This window comes from Anabas testudineus, chromosome 17 (assembly GCF_900324465.2).
Source record: "Anabas testudineus chromosome 17, fAnaTes1.2, whole genome shotgun sequence".
Classification (NCBI taxonomy): Eukaryota; Metazoa; Chordata; class Actinopteri; order Anabantiformes; family Anabantidae; genus Anabas; species Anabas testudineus.
Genome location: NC_046626.1, coordinates 15,759,705 through 15,781,464, shown reverse-complemented (window position 1 = coordinate 15,781,464; position 21,760 = coordinate 15,759,705). Strand labels below are relative to the sequence as shown.

Here is a 21,760-nt window from a genome sequence, read left to right as displayed (position 1 = left end):
CAAGAGTACAGTGGATGTGAGTGTGACGCAGGCAATGAATGGAGGATGGGGTCGAGGAGAGGGTGTGACGATGCTACGGGGGGTTCGCTAGGTCTGCTTGTGAACGAGCTTGTCAGCTGTAGCCCACGCCTCGCCTGTGACTAACACTACCTTCAGTCACACTCAAGCTGTCTCCCGCTCACACGTACATAAGCAAATAACCAGCTTTCTTAAGATTGTGTTTTTTGCCCCTTTCCTCTGTTTGTATCTAAAGCACAATTTCACCATCAAAAAATATGAATGAATTTCATCATGACTCTCTTCAGGCGACGGGTAGTTGTAACTGCAGTCACGATGAGAGGCGGTATAATCCTCTTAAGTAGCATGTGTCCTCTTATGAGTGCTGTCAAACTCGTGTGCTTCAGATAGAATAATTATTAATTCAACACTCTCTTCTTTTCTTTCTTTTCAGTGTTTCCATGTGTACCTGAAAAACCAGGCATGCCCTGTCCAGGAGAAGACAGTGAGTTAAACCTAAAGCCCGTCTCCTTACCCAAGAATAACTGACTACTATTGATTATCACACACAAGTAACATGAAACCAGACAGATAACACAGGATCTGCCTTTTTCATTTGTCCACAGAGTCTATATATCGGCGTGGAGCCCGGCGCTGGAGAAAACTTTACTACGCCAGTGGTCACGCCTTTCAGGCTAAACGCTTTAACAGGGTGAAACTGAATTTTGTTTACAGTATTTTATAGTGAAAGGGTTGTTTTTTGGTCTGTCAAAACTACTTTGTGAGATGCATTGTCCAAGTGTTTACACCTCATTTTAACACCAAACTCGGTGAAGGTAAAGTAAGGTAAGATAAGAGAAGATAACATATACTTTTATTAATTCCACAGTGGGGAAATTCCTGAGTCACAGAAACAAGAACAAAAAGATCTTAAGAAACACACTGGAAAAATATCTACAAATGTACATATTTACGGCGCCTTGGAGTTGAGATTTTAAGTATTGAATATTGCACTTCCCATGACTATTGTATAAATTTAAATACTGCATGTTTAAAGCTATGCAATATCAAGAGGGAGGTGATAATACATAATGTAAAAACAAGGAAAGAGCACACACTTTCAGACTGTGTCTTCTGGAACATGCATTTTTTTCAGCTCACTTTTCAAAGTCTAAGTATGAATCCATCCAGTGCTCATTAGTAATTTGTTTTTGTATTTAGTGATGGACTAAGAGCCATGGTGGTCACACAGAACGACCCACAGGAGCATGTGTTTCAGCAAGCCTTCTCACTGAATGCAGTGTGTGCTTGTTTATGATAGTAATTTTTCTCCTTCTGCCCTGTTGAGCAGCGAGCCCACTGTGCCATCTGTACAGACCGTATCTGGGGTCTGGGGAGACAAGGTTACAAATGCATCAACTGCAAGCTGCTGGTGCACAAGAAGTGCCATAAACTGGTCACAGTGGAGTGCGGCAGACCAATGATCCAGGTGAGGGCTCTGACAAATGTTATGCTCATTAGTCTGATGCCGTAAACTGGATTGTTAACGTCCATGACTCATACATGCCCTGCAGGAGTGTATTCTGCTTTTGTGCTGATTATTATACTAAATGGTGAATGTTGTTGTCTAGGAGCCGATCATGCCCAGCCCACCATCAAGTCAATTAGACCAAACCGAACAACCAGGTAATGCACACACACTCATGGGAACACACACAATTAATAAAATACAAAACAAAACGCAAGTTTCCTTTTAGCACCCAGGACTATTTGAATCTTTTTAATTACATTCTGACATTTGAAATGTCCTTTCTAAGCTGTAACACCTCATTTTGACTCATTTCCGGCAGCTTTTTATCACTGAAAGCCAGTTCTGGTGATATTTTATATTTTTAGTTTTGTTAACAAGTCACATGAAAGGTCTAAATCCTGCAGTATATTAGTCAGCTTGTCTCTCTCTAACCTGGAATCTTAAATCTCTAAAAACACAATATAATAAATGATGGTTATGACAGAATTTGAAATGTTTTACGTGAATGAAGACACATGTTGTAAGTTGGTGTGTTTTAGTAGGTGAATGTCAAGCCTTTGCCTCTAAGACTGAACTGAACTCTTATATTTTCATATTGTTGGTGCTAGTGTAACTTCAGCCACCCAGACGACATGCTGGTCAGCTGCATTTGGAGTTCAGTCAGGTGGTTGAGAGGCTGACTGGAATGAGGGAGCTTAGGATCATTGTTGCTATTGTTAGTGAAGCAGAAATGCCTTCTAGATACTCACAGGTCACCTGCATGTTTATGGGACGCAGTCATAACAAAACTGGGGTGGAAATATCTTTGTTTAAGCTTGTTTCTAAATTAATTTATGTTACATCTTAAAAAATCTAAATAGTTTTGTATGGCAATTCAGTAACAAGCTTATCTTCTCTGTATCTACTTACAAAATAGACTTTCTGTATTGTGTATTTTATATATTCAGATTTTGTTGTAGGATGGATACAAAAGGGTATTTTCTTTTCTAACCAAGCAGAGAGAAATTATTCTGGCACTGCAGAGCTGTGAACAAAGCGTGTGACTGTCTCTCACCTACTTTCCTTTCTTCTTCTCTCATCTCTCCTATTTTCCTCTGCCGCCTCCCCCCTCCTTCTGTCTGTCTGTCACTTTCTCCTCTTCTCTCTCAGGCCCTCAGAATAAAGACTCCAGAGAAAGCTTGAATTACGACGGAGAAGAGAAGGAGGTGAGAGAGAAATCTGTTGATGTTTGACTCATAGTCTGTCAACCTGTCATGTGGGCTAGATGGGTATGTGTTTGTGTATATGTATATTTAGTCAGAGAAATTGTCAGGTTTGTGTGAGAAGGGAGAAAGAATAACACCTGTAATTGGAAGCAAGTTTCCTCCATTTATTTTGCTACGATCTACATTCAGGTGATCTCCTTTCCACCTGCTGTGTGTGTATGATGTAGCGAACATACAGATGTAGGCAGTGTTGCAGGGTTGGGGGTATTGATTTCCTTTGGTTGGAGCTAATAAAGTAACCTTTTATCACAGCTCTTAACACCGGAGGCTGATTAATGGCCCAGAATGTAGTTTGGGATTGGAGAGGAGGGTTTGTTGGACAGAGCTGGAGAGCTGAAAATGGATAAAGAATAGATTGAGTTGGACACAGATAGATGGAGACAAAAGGAGCGAGCCAAATGATCTTACATATCGTTTCATGTCTGACTCTGGGAATAGGGGTTGTCACCAGCACGGAGGTTAGATAGATAGGTAGTGGTTCACTCCAGAACAGATTACAGGCCAGGATGGAGGGAAATAGGTGTGGAAATGCTAAAGGTGGTTTTATGCCTATTTAAATGGAAGGAGCATGATGCTATTCAATAAAGTAATTACTGCAATTTACTTAGTTTTACAAAAATCACCCTCTCTGCTGCTGCTCTATTAATAGTATAATAGTGTGAAAAGTTACCTTGACAAATGCTGACAGACTTTTCTGCAAATTTGACTTTCACATTAAGTTATTTGTTGTTGTTTGTATCATTGTTTTTCTTCCATCCTTCTCCCTCCCTCTCTGCCCCCAGGCACGGCACAGTAGAGACACAGGGAAGTCGCCTTCGAGCCTTGGCCTAGCAGACTTTGATCTGCTGAGGGTGATTGGCAGGGGCAGCTACGCCAAGGTGCTGTTGGTGCAGCTGAAGAAGACGGAGCGCATATATGCTATGAAGGTGGTGAAGAAGGAGCTGGTCAATGACGATGAGGTAAACAACACTAATGCCTGACCTGCTATCAGAGACAAACTTTAACTAATAATAGCCAAGAATATCGTCGGCCTTATCTCTTAAACAAATATTACCACTGCAATTAAAAATTAAGGATAAGGTTGGACGCACCATGTGTGGAGCACAGTGCTTATCAGAGATCGACATTAAGAGATGTATAGAAAAAAAAAAAAAAAAAACCCTGCTCAGATGTGAGTGCATTTGGTGTCTGATGTTCTTTTAAACACCTGGTACAGGGAAAAACAAGCATCAAGGGCCATTAAGCATTTCCTTTAATTCAAAGTATTTGCTGCTATTATATTGAGTTTAGTCTCTCTGATAAAATCACTGATGCTTTAATAATAGATATCTTTTATCAGATATGTATCTGAGTAAACTTACTTAATCTTACTCTGACACACCTTAATTTTCAGAAACTTTCAGACCCATGTTCAGGTTAATGTCGGTCTCCAACTTAGATTAGCTTAGTCATCTGAGCTGTAGACCTCCATTGTTGTCCGAAAACAATAGAAAAGTTGTGACTTTAAAAATGTTGCCGCAAAGACTCCAAACAGTCATAGCTTTTTACTGTGTCTGAAGTAAGTAAGAGTCAACTGCACATGCACAACATCGAAACCTTTGTTTAACTGTGACCGTAAGGAAAGCTGTAAAACCGATGTCCAATTTTTTTAATGACTGAACTCTCTCAGCAGTATCCTCCAGTTCCGAGGTTCCGATTTCTTTATTTGAAGCAATGCTTATACCGTCAGCTGTTTGTGTATATGTAAACGGTACATGATAAGATGTTCCTAGAGCTGCAACTAATGATTATTTTCATTAGAAATAAATCTCAGTTAATTCTAAAAAAAAAAAAACGAATCAAATGAGTGGATTATCTAAGTAACTGCAGATTTATTTTGCATCCACTGATTAATAAGTAAAAAAGTTTGAACTTTTTTTGGTGATCATTGTTTAATAGTGACATAAGTGATCATCTATGTAAAGTATCTCTAAAGTTAAACTGTCCCTTCAAGCCTATGCAGTGCGACACTAACACAGCACCTCCGCCTCTTCAGATGTGAGATTGTTAGTTAATTGTGAAGTCATCAGTCTTCTGTCACTGTCATGTATAATGAATGTAATTGGCACAATCGTTGTTAGCTGTTATTCATAGCACAACGATTTGTATATGCAATTAAAAATCCATCTTGTGTGTCTTTTCTGAAACACTGAGATAAGTTGACAGACCTCTTTGAAGACATGAGGCTTTCTGAGAAGGTGAAGATCAACCATCATGTCATCATAAATTGATCCGGGCGAAGACATGTAGCAGCACAGCCGGCAGCAATCGGAGTAGTTAGCCTTGATTAGACGTACTTAGCGTGATTGACAAATTGACCCAAGTGCCTCTCGATCAATGTTTTAAGTGTTCTGCTGTCCCTGCCCTGACAGTGTGAACAGCATCTGTGTCCAGACATATTATCTTCCAGCTATCGATACAGGTCTGCTGTTGTTTTGACTGGATCAGCCTTTTTCTCCTGCCACTGCCTAAGATGCATATGAGCGAATCTGAAGCTCTTCTGAATGGTCGATCGAAACTCTGTGCTTATTCAGCTTTTCTAAGTTCTAGTATACAATGTCTTTGTTTCTGTTCTAGGACATAGACTGGGTCCAGACGGAAAAGCACGTCTTTGAGCAGGCTTCTAATCATCCCTTCCTGGTCGGCCTCCACTCCTGTTTCCAGACAGAAAGCAGGTGAGAGCATTTCCCCTGTATGAGTTCTTCTATGAGGCTTTGAAAAGTCTGTAACAATGAATGTGTCTTATATCAGTTTTTAGATGTGACTGGATCGCTCCACACCTCTGCATGTGACCAAGGTGTGGAGATATTCAGAGCTACAGGACGGTTTATCTTCACCCACACCTCCATCTCTGACACTTTCAGATCAGTAGGGGGAGGAGGAGGAGAGTTAAATTAAGAAATTAGACCCTAACCACATTCTTTGGAAATGTTGGCAAAGGTTTTGCCAGCAGAAACAAACACGACCTACTTCAATAAGCTACCTTCTAGCTAACTGTAGTTTTATATAATTGGTGGCCTAGCTAGTCAGCCCAAAATAAATATTATAATATATTCTTATTATATTATAATATTATAATATTCATTGGATACATTTATATAGCCTCCCATGAGGGCTAGGTTAACAGGTGATGTAAGTAAAATCTACTATTTAAGATAAATGAACAAACAAAACATGGACACAGGATTAGGACGGGGACTGTGGTGGTAGACTGTTTGTAGAAGATAGTTTGCTGTAAAGTCATACCAAAATGACAAAGTGGGTACTGTGATTTGTCAGTGCATTTCAAAACTACACATGGGATTGTTTCAAAATGACACATACGTGTGTTTTGTCGCCTACTGTTCCTGTGGCTAAGGTATAGCTACATTTAGGTAAACGGAGCACTGTTAAGGTCAGGGAAGAGTGTGGTTGTGGGTAAGGTTATGGGAAGATCCCCAGCTGAAAACCCCTAAACATGGCTTACAATCTTTGTGTCCTTGGGTATTAATGAGTCCTCTATGGCTCAAGAATATATCAATGTGTATCAAGCTAGAGAACAAACTATGAGCAGTTCTAAACACCCGTGATGCTGAGGATGACTGATCGCTTCATATTTCTTATGTTTCCTTAGTTTTGGCTTCACTTTTACAAAGTTAAATTGTTTTGATATTTGTGTGATTAAAATGTGAAACAACAAAATCCTCTCCTAAATTTACAAGAACAATGTGTTGCTTCTATTTCTATTTCACATTTACTTGCTTTTATCCAAAGCAACTTACAAGCAAGTATAAGGCACAGGCGTAAGGAGGTCATTCTTACTATCCAGCCTCTTAAAGATAATTAAACAGGTAGCAAGCAAATAATGTTGTCAAGTTAAAAATACAATACAATAAATGTTCTTTTTTTTTTTTTTTACAGACTGTTCTTTGTTATTGAATATGTGAATGGTGGAGATCTCATGTTCCACATGCAGAGACAAAGGAAACTCCCAGAAGAACACGCCAGGTACTCTCAAAAACAACAAGAATGATGTCATTCTGTATTTCTACGTGGTCATGTGTGAAAAAACCTGAATTCCCCTTTTGCTCTTTCAGATTTTACTCAGCAGAGATCAGTCTAGCACTAAACTATCTTCATGAGCGGGGAATCATCTACAGAGATCTGAAGCTGGACAACGTGCTGCTCGACTCTGAGGGACACATCAAACTTACAGACTATGGCATGTGCAAGGTGTGGTTTACTGTTTATTGGAGGCTCTCATGATTCCATAATGCACTTTGGATAAAAGCAGCTGCACGACTGCATAAGTGTCAATTTTCAGCCCTCTCAGATGATCCCTCTGCTGATGATCTTTTTGTTTTTGCAGGAGGGCTTGAGACCAGGAGATACAACAAGCACTTTCTGTGGTACCCCCAATTACATTGCCCCCGAAATACTCAGAGGAGAGGATTACGGTGAGAATTACAACACGCAAGCACTTACCTGAAATGCTATCTGATGATTTTGCATGATATAAATTATGAGGTGTTATGTAGTAATATCCGAGATGCTGCTCTCATTCGGTTTCTGTGTTAGCTGCACTATTTGATGGAGTAATGCATGTTTTACATTGCTTTAAAGATTGATTAAATCGTACTCAATATGTTGTACATGCATGACGGCAGCAGAAAATTAGAAACATCTGAGTAAAAGAAATACAGAGTTTGTGTTCTAAAGTAATCCACCAGAAATGCGTACTTCCACGTAAGTGACTCACCAACACAGCTGCTTGCCAGATAAAGTCATGTTGTGAAAAGATTTTAACCTGATTTGACCTTTTCTTGTTTAGCAAAAGGTGTCCTCCTCAGTGCATAACAGAAAAGGCAGCTTTTTGTCAAGTTTTCATGCAGAGTCATTGATGCTAATCCTTCTGCAAAAACACATATTTGAATTAGCACCTCTATGACTGTGTCAAAAAACTGAACATTATTTTAGCATTTTACTGGAGAACAGTTAATTGAATTGCATGAGACGGTGCATGTTTATGTTGTAAAGAAGAAAAGAGAAAATGAAAAATAGTCTCTGTGAAGCTTGTGTTTTTAGCAGAATGATAAAAGAGCTAAAGAAAACTAAAAAACAATGACGTAAAAGCTAAAGATTAGCCAATAAAATAATCGCAGGAACAATTGTGACATCCTCAGAATGAATGGCTCTATCTAAAGCTATTATGTTGAGTGTATGGGTTGAAAAGTGACTGTGGATGACTAACAAGTACAACTCAAAGTTTAATGTGTCACAATCATTAAGAACAAAGGTTCAAGTGTTCAGTATAATATCGGTTACTACATCATAATTGAGTGCTGCTCAAGTATCTATAAACACAATAGAAATAGAAAAAGAGCTCCCTGGTTACCAATAGAGGTATCATAGCAACAGGTTCCACTAGTAAAGGATCATATCTGTGTTTTTACATGTTAATCTTTGTATAGTAGACCTTTTTCATAGAAGATGTATCGACATGACACAGAAGGAAAAGCAGAAGTGTAGATAATTAAATAAATGATGACTGAATTTCCTTTAGCTGCATCAGGTTCAGGACCCTTCGATGGTCATTATTAAAGATCTAAAGAAAACAAACAAAAAATAAAATAAAATAACAGCATTAAAATAGCAATAGAGATGTAATATAAGGTATAATATTCTCATTTCACAGACAAACCATTCCACCTTGTATAAATCTATACTATGGCTAAATAGAAAATAGGAACTAGCTTTTTATGAATGATCTTGAAGGCAGGTAGTTTAGATAATCTGATAATAACATAGTCAAGCCAAGTACTTAGGTATATAGTTTGTTGCTTAGGGTGTATCTGCAATGCTAAGTATAATAAAAGAACTAAACTAAAATTAGCATGTGTTAGTTTGGTTTAGCTTCTTATCTTAAAAGCAGCATCAAAATCCCTGAATTCACTGAGCTCTGCCACTGATAAAAGTCCTGTTCATATCCTAACATCTCATGTATTTTATCTGCAGGACAAATTTCACTTAAAGAAAGTAGAAAGCAGAAATATGTTCTCTTTCCTGCCAGATGACAGTAATGACAGTTATAAAATGTTTTAGTATCCAATTATGTGAGGCTGGGTGATGATATACAGATATAAACCAAAAGCAGATGTTGTCACTAATGTTAGCTGCAGCAGCTCATTGTATCATAATGGTAAAATGTGTTTAAATCTCATGAGCTTATCATTTTTCATTGATCAATTTTCTGCTGCTTATTGTGTAAGTTAACTTTATTTTTAGGAATTATTGTCATACACTCATCAGTGTGTTATTTCGATAATAACAAACAATTCTGGGACTTTCCATCATACTTTACCAGTATGACTGTGAAACGGGTGTTGCACTGCATCATATTTGGTGTTAAAAAGTCTGAACTTTACCTTGGAGAACCCTGAATAAGCAGTTGAGGATTCGAAAACTGGTTTGAGATTCATCTTTGGTTGATCTACGTTGCTTGTTTGTCAGAAATGCAATTTGTAATGCACAACATGTTTGCGTCTCAGGTTTCAGTGTGGACTGGTGGGCGCTGGGGGTGCTGATGTTCGAGATGATGGCAGGCCGGTCACCCTTCGACATTGTGGGGAGCTCGGACAACCCGGACCAGAACACAGAAGACTACCTCTTCCAAGGTATCTCGCACAGCGCTGAGGTTTATACGTGGAGGATAACAGCTCTGTAGAAGCATGTAACACCTTTGTATTAACACCTCTCTAATGGACGCTTCTCTCAGAAGCAGGCACACACCATCTGTTGGAGGGATATGTGTGAATATATGTGTTTTTGTCTGTAGCTACTTCATTGTAAATACGGTTTCAAACTGTGTTTACCTAAAACTAGCAGGAATGTGATAGGTAGATGAGAATTAAGATATTACCAAAGTCACATTAAAGACTATTTTATCAGAAGGCACTAAGACATTGAAGTGTTGCTGTATGTACGTTCAACATGAGTCTACTGGACAGTGACACTACAGTCCAATGTCATTTTAGCCACAGGAGACCATCCATCTCACCCTCTCTTCTTCTTGTGCACCCACCTCCTCCCTCTTTTCCTCACCTCCTGCAGTAATATTGGAAAAACAGATCAGAATCCCCCGCTCGTTGTCAGTCAAAGCCGCCAGCGTTCTCAAGGGATTCCTCAACAAGGTAAGAAGGGGTCAGACAGATCTGGATCAATCTTAAACAGTGTTGGCTCCTGCCAGCTCCTGCACATGATGTTATTATGGCCTCAGTTAAAAAAGTTAAACTCATCTCTCGCTGTGTTATACTCTTCCTTTCTCCACCTTTTCCTGTCTGTCTCTCAATGTGGCTCCAACTTCTTCACCTGTCCTTTAAAACATTTATTTTTCTTAACATTTCTCCTCACAAAAATCCTCTTCTCCTTCCCAACTTTCTGGCAAATTCTCACCTTCTCTTGGCTTTTTCCTGTCTCTTTCACTCTCATCTCCGGCTGTCTCTCACCCTCGCTCTCACAGGATCCTAAGGAGCGTCTAGGCTGCCACCCTCAGACAGGCTTTGCCGACATCATGGGCCATCCATTCTTTCGAAACGTCGACTGGGACCTTGTGAGTCATTCAGTTTTATTCTCTCTTCATCTTCTGCTTTTATTTTCTCATCCATCCTAATTTCAGTCAGTAGAGGCGCATGCCAGTTGCCAAATAGGTTAGAATCAATCTAAATATTGATCCAGAGGTGAAGGAAAACAGAAAGCTTCTACAAGCAGCAGAAGGTCAAATCTAAGTCTAGGTCAGCTTTTCTCTCTTGGTCTGTCAAAGCTGAGGGTTATAAGTGATTGGATGAGACTTGTGTCCTTGTGGAAAGCAGGCAGACAAAACAAGTCGGACAGAAGGTTAACAACAGCAGAGAGGCTGACTAACATGCTAAACAAGACAGGAAGCCAAAGAAGGAAAGGAAATACGCAAAGACACATTGCTGACAGACGCTGCACATTGCACTAAGCTAACATCTAGATGTTTACGATAGTGAATCTTATATTTCATAAGGAGGTCATCAGAGTGTGAAACAACTATTAACAAGCTATCAACTAATTTCATCGTCTTTGTTAATGTACTATTCTGGCTTCCTTGTGAAATACTGAATTACAAATGACTATTCAGATGAACTGTATGTGTAAATACCTTCTACACTACAGCCACCATTGCTGAAATGTAGTCGAACTGCACTGTGAAGCCTTACATCAGTCTAAAAAATGTTTTATCGAGTAGTTTGGAGAGAAAATCACATTGTTCCAAAAGTAAATAACTGTGTAGAACAAATTCTAGTCCTTGAGATTCAATCAGAAGCTGGTAGCAACTGTTTTAGGCGAAGGTGAAGTGGTTGAAGACAAAGTGTGACGTGGTATCATACAGCTTTGACTGACGGGGCAGAGAATCAGGTAATCAGCAGTGGGATGGGCTGGAATAGCTGGAAAACAAGTTGTGATTTATGTAAAATGTAATCCTAAACTGATCTACCCCATGAAATTCAAATGAAGATATCCTGTGGAGCTCTTACATAATGTTTATATTCAGTGTTACTCACCATAATGCATTCTATGTATCCTCTAGGTCTAACACACACCTTGAATTTGTTTCCTTCCTTGTTAATGATGTTACAGCCTTTATCATTATCAATAGGATAAAAACATGTTGTGATAATATTTTTGATGTATGTTGTAGAGTCCTAGTTTGAATAGTTTACACAATGTCCAGTCACAGATCAAGCAAATAAAACAGGGCAATCCATCTTTTCTGCTTCTTTAAGGACCAGGTCCCATTTAATTATTAATTATGATATTATGAATATGCCAGGAAGTAATGACAAATTGTAAATTAAGTATGAATAAATTATTTTACATTCCAGTATAATATTGGTAAATAACTCAAACATAAAATGATCCTTAATGATTTTTTATATTTTTGTTGGTATGACTGTGACAGGAAATAAAGGTTCAAATTTAAATTTGTGAGCATGAAAGTGGGTTATAGCCTTCACATTTTTATTTATTTATTTATATTTGTTATAAACCCAATTGAACTGGCTCAGTACAAAGTTGAACCTTATTTATATCAATGTTTGCTAAATGTCTGTACACGTGAAAACAATCAGGCACGTTTTACATGTCTAAAGGCAGATATGCACTGGCAGATGACAGGTCACTGAGTCAGTCAGACAGACAGAGAGGGCAGCTCGCCAGGGATCACCATGACCCCTTTTTCCCTGTTTGGTCTGGAGCAAGGACCCAGCAGTCGGTCAGAGCGTCTGCGGGGATCAGCTTACACACCCCTCCCTAGCCAAACACAGGCACACACACTACCCTAAAGGGTTTTGCCTGCACAGCACGTGTTCGCCTGCAGGGGGACAGCAAACAAGTACAGTAACAACTGAGACATGGATATACAGTGAGGGAAAAAATTATTTGAACCCCAGCTGATTTTGTAAGTTTGCCCACTAACAAAGAAATGATCAGGCTATAATTTCAATGGTAGGTTTATTTGAACAGTAAGACACAACAATGACAAAAAAAATCCAGAAAAATGCGTTTCAAAAAGAGTTATAAATTAATTTGCATTTCCACGAAGGAAAGAAGTATTTGATCCCCTATCCGTCAGCAAGATCTCTAGCTCCCAGGTGGATCTTATACAGGTAACGAGCTGACATTGGCAGCCCTCTCAGCTCGTTACCTGTATAAAAGAGACCTGTCCACAGAAGCAATCAATCAATCCAGATTCCAAACTCTTCACCATGGCCAAGACCAAAGAGCTTTCCAAGGATGTCAGGGACAAGATTGTGGACCTACACAAGGCTGGAATGGGCTACAAGACCATCGCCAAGCAGCTGGGTGAGAAGGTGACAACAGTTGGTGCAATTATTCGCAAATGGAAGAAACATAAATTAACTGCCAATCTCCCTTGGTCTGGAGCTCCATGCAAGATCTCACCTCGTGGAGTTTCAATGATAATGAGAACGGTGAGGAATCAGCCAAGAACCACTCGGGAGGAACTTGTCAATGATCTCAAGGCAGCTGGGACCATAGTCACCAAAAAAACAGTTGGTAACACACTACGCCGTGAAGGACTGAAATCCTGCTGTGCCCTGCAAGGTCCCCCTGCTCAAGAAAGCCCATCTACAGGCCCGTTTGAAGTTTGCCACTGAACATCTGACTGATTCAGAGGAAGACTGGGTGAAAGTGTTGTGGTCAGATAAGACCAAAATCGAGCTCTTTGGCATCAACTCAACTCGCTGTGTTTGGAGGAGGAGGAAGGCTGCCTATGACTCCAAAAACACCATCCCCACTGTCAAATATGGAGGTGGAAACATTATGCTTTGGGGGTGTTTTTCTGCCAAGGGGACAGGACAATTGCACCGCATCAAAGGGAGGATGGATGGGGCCATGTACCGTCGAATGTTGGGTGAGAACCTCCTTCCCTCAGTCAGGGCATTGAAAAGGGTCGTGGTTGGGTACTCCAGCATGACAATGATCCAAAACACACGGCTAAGGCAACAAATCACAGAAGCATATTAAGGTCATGGAGTGGCCTAGTCAGTCTCCAGACCTTAATCCCATAGAAAATCTGTGGAGGGAGCTGAAGGTTCGAGTTGCCAAACATTGGAGAGGATCTGCAAAGAGGAGTGGGCCAAAATCCCCCCTGAGATGTGTGCAAACCTTGTGGCCAACTACAAGAAACGGCTGACCTCTGTGATTGCCAACAAAGGTTTTGCCACCAAGTACTAAAGCACGTTTTTCGAAGGGATCAAATACTTCGTGGAAATGCAAATTAATTTATAACTCTTTTTGAAACGCATTTTTCTGGATTTTCTGGTGTCTCACTGTTCAAATACACCTACCATTGAAATTATAGACTGATCATTTCTTTGTTAGTGGGCAAACTTACAAAATCAGCTGGGGTTCAAATAATTTTTTCCCTCACTGTAGTTACTGCTGCACTGTAATAAACGTATTAATAGTTAGAGGATTCGTGTACATGTAACACAAAGACAGACGAGTGCACAGAGCTGACATCTTGACTTATGGATGTTTACATGTTCATCTTATATCTCAGTTGTTCACAAACCCTCCCAGTCCTCAGGCCCACACTCAAAATTGACCTCTGCTTGTCAGAGTAATGAAATGTATATGCTAGATGTAATGATTTAGGTCAAACAATAATTCAGATAAAAAATTATTTTCCAGAGCACAATGTGAACCCAAAGACCCTTCACTGACTACAGTCCATGAGAAAGAAAAGCAGTAAATTCCCCAGATTCAGAAAATGTTTAATATTATTGGTTTAAAACTAACGAAAAAACATCTCCAGACTAATACAAGACTATAAAATAATGTAATATAATCAGGTAAAAACAAACGGCAAATGAAAAATAAATAAATGACTCATTCATTTTAAATACTATCATCCTGTGTGTTTAATGAGAGTAAATGAATAGAGTTTGTTTATTGTTTATGTCACCTGATGACTGTCGTGTTATTTCAGCTGGAACAGAAGCAGGTGGTCCCTCCATTCAAGCCCAACATCTCAGGGGAATTCGGACTGGACAACTTTGACGCCCAGTTCACCAACGAGCCCATCCAGCTCACGCCTGATGACGAGTCAGTTCCCACTTCATCTGCTGTCTTTCATTTCATTATGATTCTTCTGATGTGTAATTTCCTCTAAATTGTTGCATCTTTTTTTCCGTTTCTTCATTGCAGTGATGTGGTCAAGAAGATTGACCAGTCTGAGTTTGAAGGGTTCGAATACATCAACCCGCTCCTGATGTCAGCGGAGGAGTGTGTGTGAGACACGCTCATACACACCACCCACACAAACACACACATTCATGCACGAGTTACGTGGCGTCTCAGTGTCTTCAAGCTGCATGGTTTCGAAACAACCCTTCTGTTTGAGGGCCACACATGCACACTAGAACGCTTATTTGCCAAAACCAGTCTCACACTCTGCCATTTATAGCCACTTGCCCTTAAACCTACCTTCTTTCTTAATTATTTTTATATCATGTAAATCTGCACTGATATCGATTTTCTCATCGGGGCCTCTTAATCGGTAGCCGAGGAGGCTACAAAGTTCTTCCAAGGTTGCTAGGGGAGGGAGGGATGAAGCGCAGCCCCTGACAGATGAACTGAGCATCCTCTCCTTCCACCTGTTGGGGTGTTTTCAATGCATATTTTATTTGTGTATATATGAAAGTACTATTGAGGATAAATGTTAGACGAGGACTTTTTAGCTTCAAGCCACAGTCGGACAAAGCCGATGTCATAAAGTCATTTTGGATTTAGCTTCGTCTCAACATCCCTTTCTCTAGAGGAAACAGAGAATCATAACACTAGCCTTTAAAAAGAAAAAAAAAAAAGAAAAATCTATATATTTTGTCATGTTTAATTTAACAACATAGCAGTCATTATATATGTTGTTGTGAGTGTTACATGTCCGGCCTGAGTAACAGAACCAAAAAAAAAAAAGGTTCAGGCTTTGTTGTTTGGATGAAAACTCTGGAAATATCTGGAAAAGAGCACTCTGCTTCATGTTTCCTTGGAGGAACGGAAACAGCAGCATCCAGCTAACACTAATAATGAGTCGATACTCAAAACTGTGAAAGGAAGAGCTCGCTATGCCGGGGGAAAAGGCTGCAAGACATGCACACAAAGCCTGAACGTTGGAGCAGGTTTAATTTTGCTGTGCAGACCATCCATGATGTATACATTCACACAGGACCAAAAAACATTTTTCTGAGAAATATCTTGCCGGTACGTATTAGACGGTACAGTATATATGAGAAAGATGTGCTGTCCTAAGTCATAGAATTTATATATTCAGATTTTCTTTTGCTCATTTTTAATACTATGCCTTTCTGAAACATAAGGTCTTTTATCTTTTTTTTTTTTTTTTTTTGTATGTCTTCATTCCACGTACGTTGTTTTGTGTAAATGAGAAGTGATTATGGAAACGAGTTCGGTTAAAAGCCCAAAGCCACGATCCAGTGCAGGTTCAGTCATAAAATATGGCTTGAAAACAGTTGCTGTTCTCCATTTTAACCATGTCACCGTTTATTAGATATTTTGTGAAACTGTTTTATTGCATATGAAAGCTGCTCTCTACCCCCCGACTGTAATGACACTAAGTGACGGTGATGAACCTTCTGTCGAATCTTCTATTTGGAAAATGTTTCTGGGCTCATGTGGTGACCGGAGGAACACATCCATCTGTTACATGTTACATCTGCTTTGTTACTTTATTTTGTAAATCAGGTTTAATTTAGATTTTTTTTTTATCACTCCATTGATTCTAAAATGTTACTGGTTGAATCCAATGAAAACACTACTTGTTGAATTTGTTTTGGGGTGTTCTCCACCCACTGGACTCTGCTGAACTTTATTATTAGTGTGGAAAGGAAACACACAGATGGTAAAATAAACATTTTATTTCTCTTCTTGTGGTAATATTCGTTTGTGTCAGAGTGAATCTGTCGTCTGATTTTACACACAAGTCCTTGTGTCTATGCTGTGTTCAGTCATTTTAAATATCTGACTGTAAAAAGAACAAAACAAGAAACAAATGAACATTTCCTTAATTTCCCTTCTGGGATTATAAAGTTTATTTTATCGTAATCCTAATCTGTCTCTCTCAGCATGCTAATGTGCTAACAATGACCATGCTAATATTTAACAGACATGCTGTCTGCCATGTTCACCATTCAAGTCAAGTCACAAAATCCCCAAAGTCATTCACAGTAATTCTCTGGAAATTTATAATTTAATGGCATCCAGTAGTTGACTGAAAACCAGAAACATCCTTGTGTGCTAAAGGACTACGGAAATCGTTTGATCAACATGTGGCCGCAGCCGCAGACAGACATTGCCATGCCTTTACTAGAGTAATTCAAAACATCCTACCTTTAAAGTTTTGCAACCAAAGTAAATAAAAAACAAACATGTAATTTGAACTAGACACAGTTTCATTTATATGTCTCATTATTAAAAACAGGATTTTTGGGTTCACTCTGAATCATACATACACTTGTCTGTCACTAACTGGCTGAGCGGAGCTCTCAAACCCACATGGGCGTCTGGGGAGAAGGGAATTAGTCTGGAGTCGTTAAGCTTGAGCTTCTCCACTCGAGCAGCTTGTCTCTCCGCTGGTCATGTGACCCCCTCTGGCTTTCAGAAGCTGTGTGCCTCCCCCCGGAGTGAACAGGTCATTGATACCATAGCTCTCCACTGTGTTGAGAGGTGAAAAAACGGATCATTGAAATGATGACATGTCAAAAATAATAACTTGATTTGCGTGCTGCAGTAACCCACACAATGGCACGTAGGAACCCACTGTGTGTGGCTTATTTCACATCCTGCTCCAATAAACCATTCTATACTGTGTATATTCTCTCAGGTAAACACACAAGTGTTGTGGGAATTATTTTCCTTGTGCATCTGCAGTAGGAGGAGGAATGTTTTGAATTATTCTGTGCTCACATGATGTTTTACATTGTTCCTGTGCCCACTAACCTGGTATAATTAACTAATGATGTAAAATGGAGGAAGATCTGAAACAGCATTCTGTTTTAATTGCTCCTATCAAGTTGGGTGTTTTATTCCATCCCTGAAGGGATTAATTAAGCAGCAGATTAATCATACTTGGTGTTAAATGCAATCCCTTAATAAAATACACAGTGCAAATTGAGGTGCATCTAGTGTACGACTTGGCACCGTCTGCACGCAATCACACAGTTTACCAGAGCTCTTGACTGTAGAACTGAGGTAATGAGTCGTTCTGAATGATTCCCAGCATCACTTATCAAATATACTTGTTCCCCTCTCCTTTTAAGGTAGCTACACGTTGGTGTGTGCTACTTCAGTGACTGTAATCATATAGCGCTGGCGTCTTGGGTAATAAAAACATTTGCTGCATTAGCAAACACTTGACATGATTCTTAAAGACGACCACTTCAGAAACTCCTGGATACTGAAATCAGAAACAGATGGGACTTAGAAGTGGACTAATGGAGGATCCCTGCTGCAGCAAGAGCCAGTGATCAGAGAAGGAGAGAAACAAAAGAATTAAAATAAAATAGTGGGGTCAGTGGTGAAAGAAGTATTTATTTTCTTACTGTATTCTGATACAAGTATGTATATATAAAGCAAAAGACTGGGAACAAATAAATATAAAGGAGTAGAAAATACTTTATTTCCGTCTGAAATGTAGGATAGAGAATCAAGTCAAGTACAAGTCAAGTATTGTACTTGAGGTACTCGTGCCTCAGATTTGTGCTTGAGTACGGCGCGTGAGTAAATGTACATTGCTATTTTCCACCACTGCTCTATGTACCATTAATTTAACTAAATAAAAAGCTTCCAGAAATAGCAACAAGTGCAGTGTGGTTCATCCCGTGATGTACATGTCTGCCCTCCTCTTTCTTTCCTTTTTTCCTTACAGGACTGTTAACATAAAGATTGTTCCATAACTATCTCTTCTCTTTTTCACAATCATCCAAAGTTGTGTGAGATTTTCTTGAAGTGTAATAGAAAAGAAGAGCAATCCACTTCTATCACAATTTTTATTTCCTTCACCACTGTCTCTCTTATCAATGTGAAAAACAGTGAAGTGCCAAGAATATTCAATTGGTCAGCCATTTTTACCACCCATGCCTCCAGCCTCCGTCCTGTCCCTGACAATCCCCTTCAATAAATTTTCTACAGCCCACACCAAAAGTATGAGAACAGCAAAGCTAATCCATGTAAATCTGCACATGCAGAGCAACTATACATATGAAAAGATGGACAGTAGAAACACATTAACTAAAGTGAAATCTCTATATTCAGTGTCCAGTAATGTGACACTGTACACTGATTGTTCATTAGAAATATGAACTAAGTGGACAATGATCCATAGCATACTTCTAAACCAATCCAAGACTTTTATTCAAGACAAAGCAGGAAAATGTTCTGCAACTGTCAGATCAGTCATCTAACCTGAATCCAGCTGAGCATGTTTTTCACTTGCTCACAGTGAAACTGAAGTCAAAACACTCCTGGAACAAGCAGGAATTGACGACAGCTGCAGTAGAGGCCTGGTGGAGCATCACCAGCACCTGGTGATACAGTATTTATGGGTGACTGCGTCCTAATTTACATTATGTCTGTTTATATGAACCACAAGGCCTACGCGATGACTACCCTTTCCAATAATGAACAAACCAAATGCTATAAAACCACTTACTGGGTATAAAACACATGGTTGTGATGTGGTTGCAAGTTGAGGACAGATGCTGACCCACATCAGAGAGCAAAAGAATAAATAACTGTGCTGAATGTCTGCTCTAAACAGAACCTGCAGTGGATATGTGTGATCTCAGACGACCACTTCAGCAAGCATCAGTACCCCAAATTATACAGTACATACACCCATTGAACAACTCGGGACATATTCCAATATCCCATATTGACTACAGACAGGATGTATGGAACTGAATCTGAGATCTCTGGCCCCATGGTCCACTTAGTACTAAGTCCAATAACAGTTAGACAGACTCGGCTAATGGAGAGGCTTATCAATGTGCTAGTCTGTTACACTCTGTCTGCAAATCAAAACTCCCCCACCACTGTCTACGCCACCTCGTCCTCCATCTTTTTGCTTCATACTTCTAATGAGCAATCAGTGTTGGTCGCATTATTGCACATATGAGATTCATTTACTCCCCACAGTACACAGAGTGATGTTATTACAGGAAAATCAATGTCCCCCTTGTTGTTCTCTGGGGCTGGACAGGGTGTACGCACATCTGCTCTCATAATACAACTGCTGACCTTGCTGTCAGAGAGTGAGCCAGAGAGACGCAGCGGTGAAACAGCCGACAGTGTTGTTTATCAAAGCTTTATCAAGCCTCTCTGCTCTCACAGACGTGTGACATCAGACTGTGGGTCAGCCGGCCAGGGTGTGCTCCAGCTGCAAAAACCCAGCATATATAGACAGAGCAAGATTAACATGTCAGGGTTTTAATAGATGATGCACGTTCAGACTTAAAGTAAAAGTTGCTAGGGAGATATATCATGTATAATTCAAAAATTCTCATTCCTGACCTCTTTGCACATTAACACCCATCATCACTAAAGGCACAATAAGCTGCTTGAATGACCCCTTGACCTTTTGTAGTGGGTAGGTCTATAAAACAAGGGGGGAGGGGAGCTACAGGAGAAGAAAACACCCTTTTGCCCAGTGAGTTTGTCCTCTCTTATCCTCTCATTTTCACAAACTTGATGGAAAGCCAACGAGCTAGATAAAGCAACTGTGGTATCAGTTCACGCCAGCAAATGTCATCCAAGGCCACATCAATAAAGTTGACCTACAACATGATTCAAGCCAAAGATAATCACAAACATAAAGGTGGGTGTATGCAGATGTTTTAAGATTTCACTAATTAAAATCCAAAAGAAAAATGCAAATATTTCACGAAAATGAGCTACTGCATACAATTTAAGATGTTTTTTTTAAAAGGGAATTATGACAAATCAACATTACAGTTTCAGATTGATAAAACTGAAATTTGATTGGTAACGTCTTAGTATGAGAGATCCAAAGAGATAAATAAGATATCTACTTAAATATATCTTTATACTTGTGACAAAACTAAAGTTTCCACATGCACCACATGTGGGGGAGTTCTGGTGGGCCCTGCCCTCTTCCTAGATCAATCAAATGTGCCCCCCTCAACATTAATTTCACTACATCATAAGCTGCTTAAATATGTTTTCTGCAGTGATGTGACATTATATTATAAAATGTTATTAGATGAAATAACAATATTTGGGATTTATTTATCTATTTTGCACAAACAAGTGCATGTCTAATAAAGGTAGAAATAAAACCGCCTTTTAAAATGTCTAATATTTACAGTTACAAACATGAAACATGCAGTTTGTTTATATTGTCTATTAGTAATAACTACAACTATGAAAATTGTTTTCTGTACTAATATATATATCCATGGTTTCATGTTTCAGATGTTTACAATGGAGTTTAACTTAGGAATATCTCAGTTTGAGATATCCAAAAAAATAATTAGCCTATTGTTACAATAAACCAAAATAAGGAAATCTTTGACTAGAATTATAACTTAACTAAAGATATTTAACATTTCAGATAAGCAACAGTTAATTGCAGATATCTTTAAGTAGTTATGTAATTCAAGTAAATGGATAATTACTACTAATTTAATATGTAAATTAGAGTAAAGGATACCTTCACATTATTTCAAGTCTGTCTTAGCAGTCTGGTGTCTATATGAACTGTAAAATAACCTTTTCTTTCTCTTGTTAATACTGGAAATGAATAGATCATTTACTAAAGTCCTATCAGCAAAAGTAAGTTAAGTTAAATATCCACTCACTGGCCACTTTATTAGGAACACCTGTGTAATGTGATCAAGAAATCTACTTTTACAGGGTTATAACTTCTCATTTAGGAAGTTGAAACTGTCAGTGTGATATTTCTACTATGTTTATTGTTGAAGTGAAAATATTAACATGACTATTGCTCGAGAACTGAAAACCTGTCCTCTATATTACATCATTTAAATGCATTACATATACGTTTAATGTCAATCTTGTGCATCTTAAAATGCCATCAGCGGTGATAAATCCCACCACTCGTACCATTAAATCAAAAGTGTCATACCGCGAACCACCTTTCGATCTCGGCGCTGCTGCAGACGAGAGACGCCCCCACATAGTTTCCGTCAGCCGGGTGACGTCTCCGCCTCTGAGTCCGTGTGCAGTGTGACGTTACGGGGCTGTAGTGGAGCCTCTGGCTGCATCTTGTTGACGGTCCGCCAGGCTTTTCCAGTGTAGAGAAGACCCTGGGCGAGTGAGGACGTGCGTAGAGACGCGCAGCGTTCAG

General features: G+C 39.3%; 2 protein-coding genes and 1 long non-coding RNA gene across 3 annotated transcripts in view; 2 read left to right on the top strand and 1 right to left on the bottom strand.

Annotated features, from left to right (window-relative positions):
- Positions 1-16,299, top strand: part of prkci (protein kinase C, iota) — a 27,845-nt gene extending 11,546 nt beyond the window's left edge. Inside the window, exons 4-18 of the mRNA XM_026375093.2 lie at positions 452-502; positions 624-709; positions 1,349-1,486; positions 1,629-1,683; positions 2,678-2,733; positions 3,576-3,752; positions 5,410-5,507; positions 6,733-6,819; positions 6,909-7,044; positions 7,181-7,268; positions 9,360-9,485; positions 9,922-10,001; positions 10,331-10,420; positions 14,348-14,463; positions 14,566-16,299. Coding sequence (XP_026230878.1) covers positions 452-502; positions 624-709; positions 1,349-1,486; positions 1,629-1,683; positions 2,678-2,733; positions 3,576-3,752; positions 5,410-5,507; positions 6,733-6,819; positions 6,909-7,044; positions 7,181-7,268; positions 9,360-9,485; positions 9,922-10,001; positions 10,331-10,420; positions 14,348-14,463; positions 14,566-14,653 — 1,472 coding nt within the window. The 3' untranslated portion in view covers positions 14,654-16,299. The remainder of the gene's footprint in view (positions 1-451; positions 503-623; positions 710-1,348; positions 1,487-1,628; positions 1,684-2,677; positions 2,734-3,575; positions 3,753-5,409; positions 5,508-6,732; positions 6,820-6,908; positions 7,045-7,180; positions 7,269-9,359; positions 9,486-9,921; positions 10,002-10,330; positions 10,421-14,347; positions 14,464-14,565) is intronic.
- LOC117152983 lies at positions 15,745-21,646 on the bottom strand. The gene is made up of 2 exons (XR_004463413.1): positions 21,539-21,646; positions 15,745-19,810 (listed from the first exon to the last, which is right to left on the bottom strand). It is a non-coding gene; the product is annotated as an uncharacterized LOC117152983 (long non-coding RNA).
- skila (SKI-like proto-oncogene a) overlaps positions 21,625-21,760 on the top strand; it is a 33,342-nt gene continuing 33,206 nt past the window's right edge. Inside the window, exon 1 of the mRNA XM_026375092.1 lies at positions 21,625-21,760. The gene's annotated coding sequence lies outside the window, so the exon portion shown is untranslated.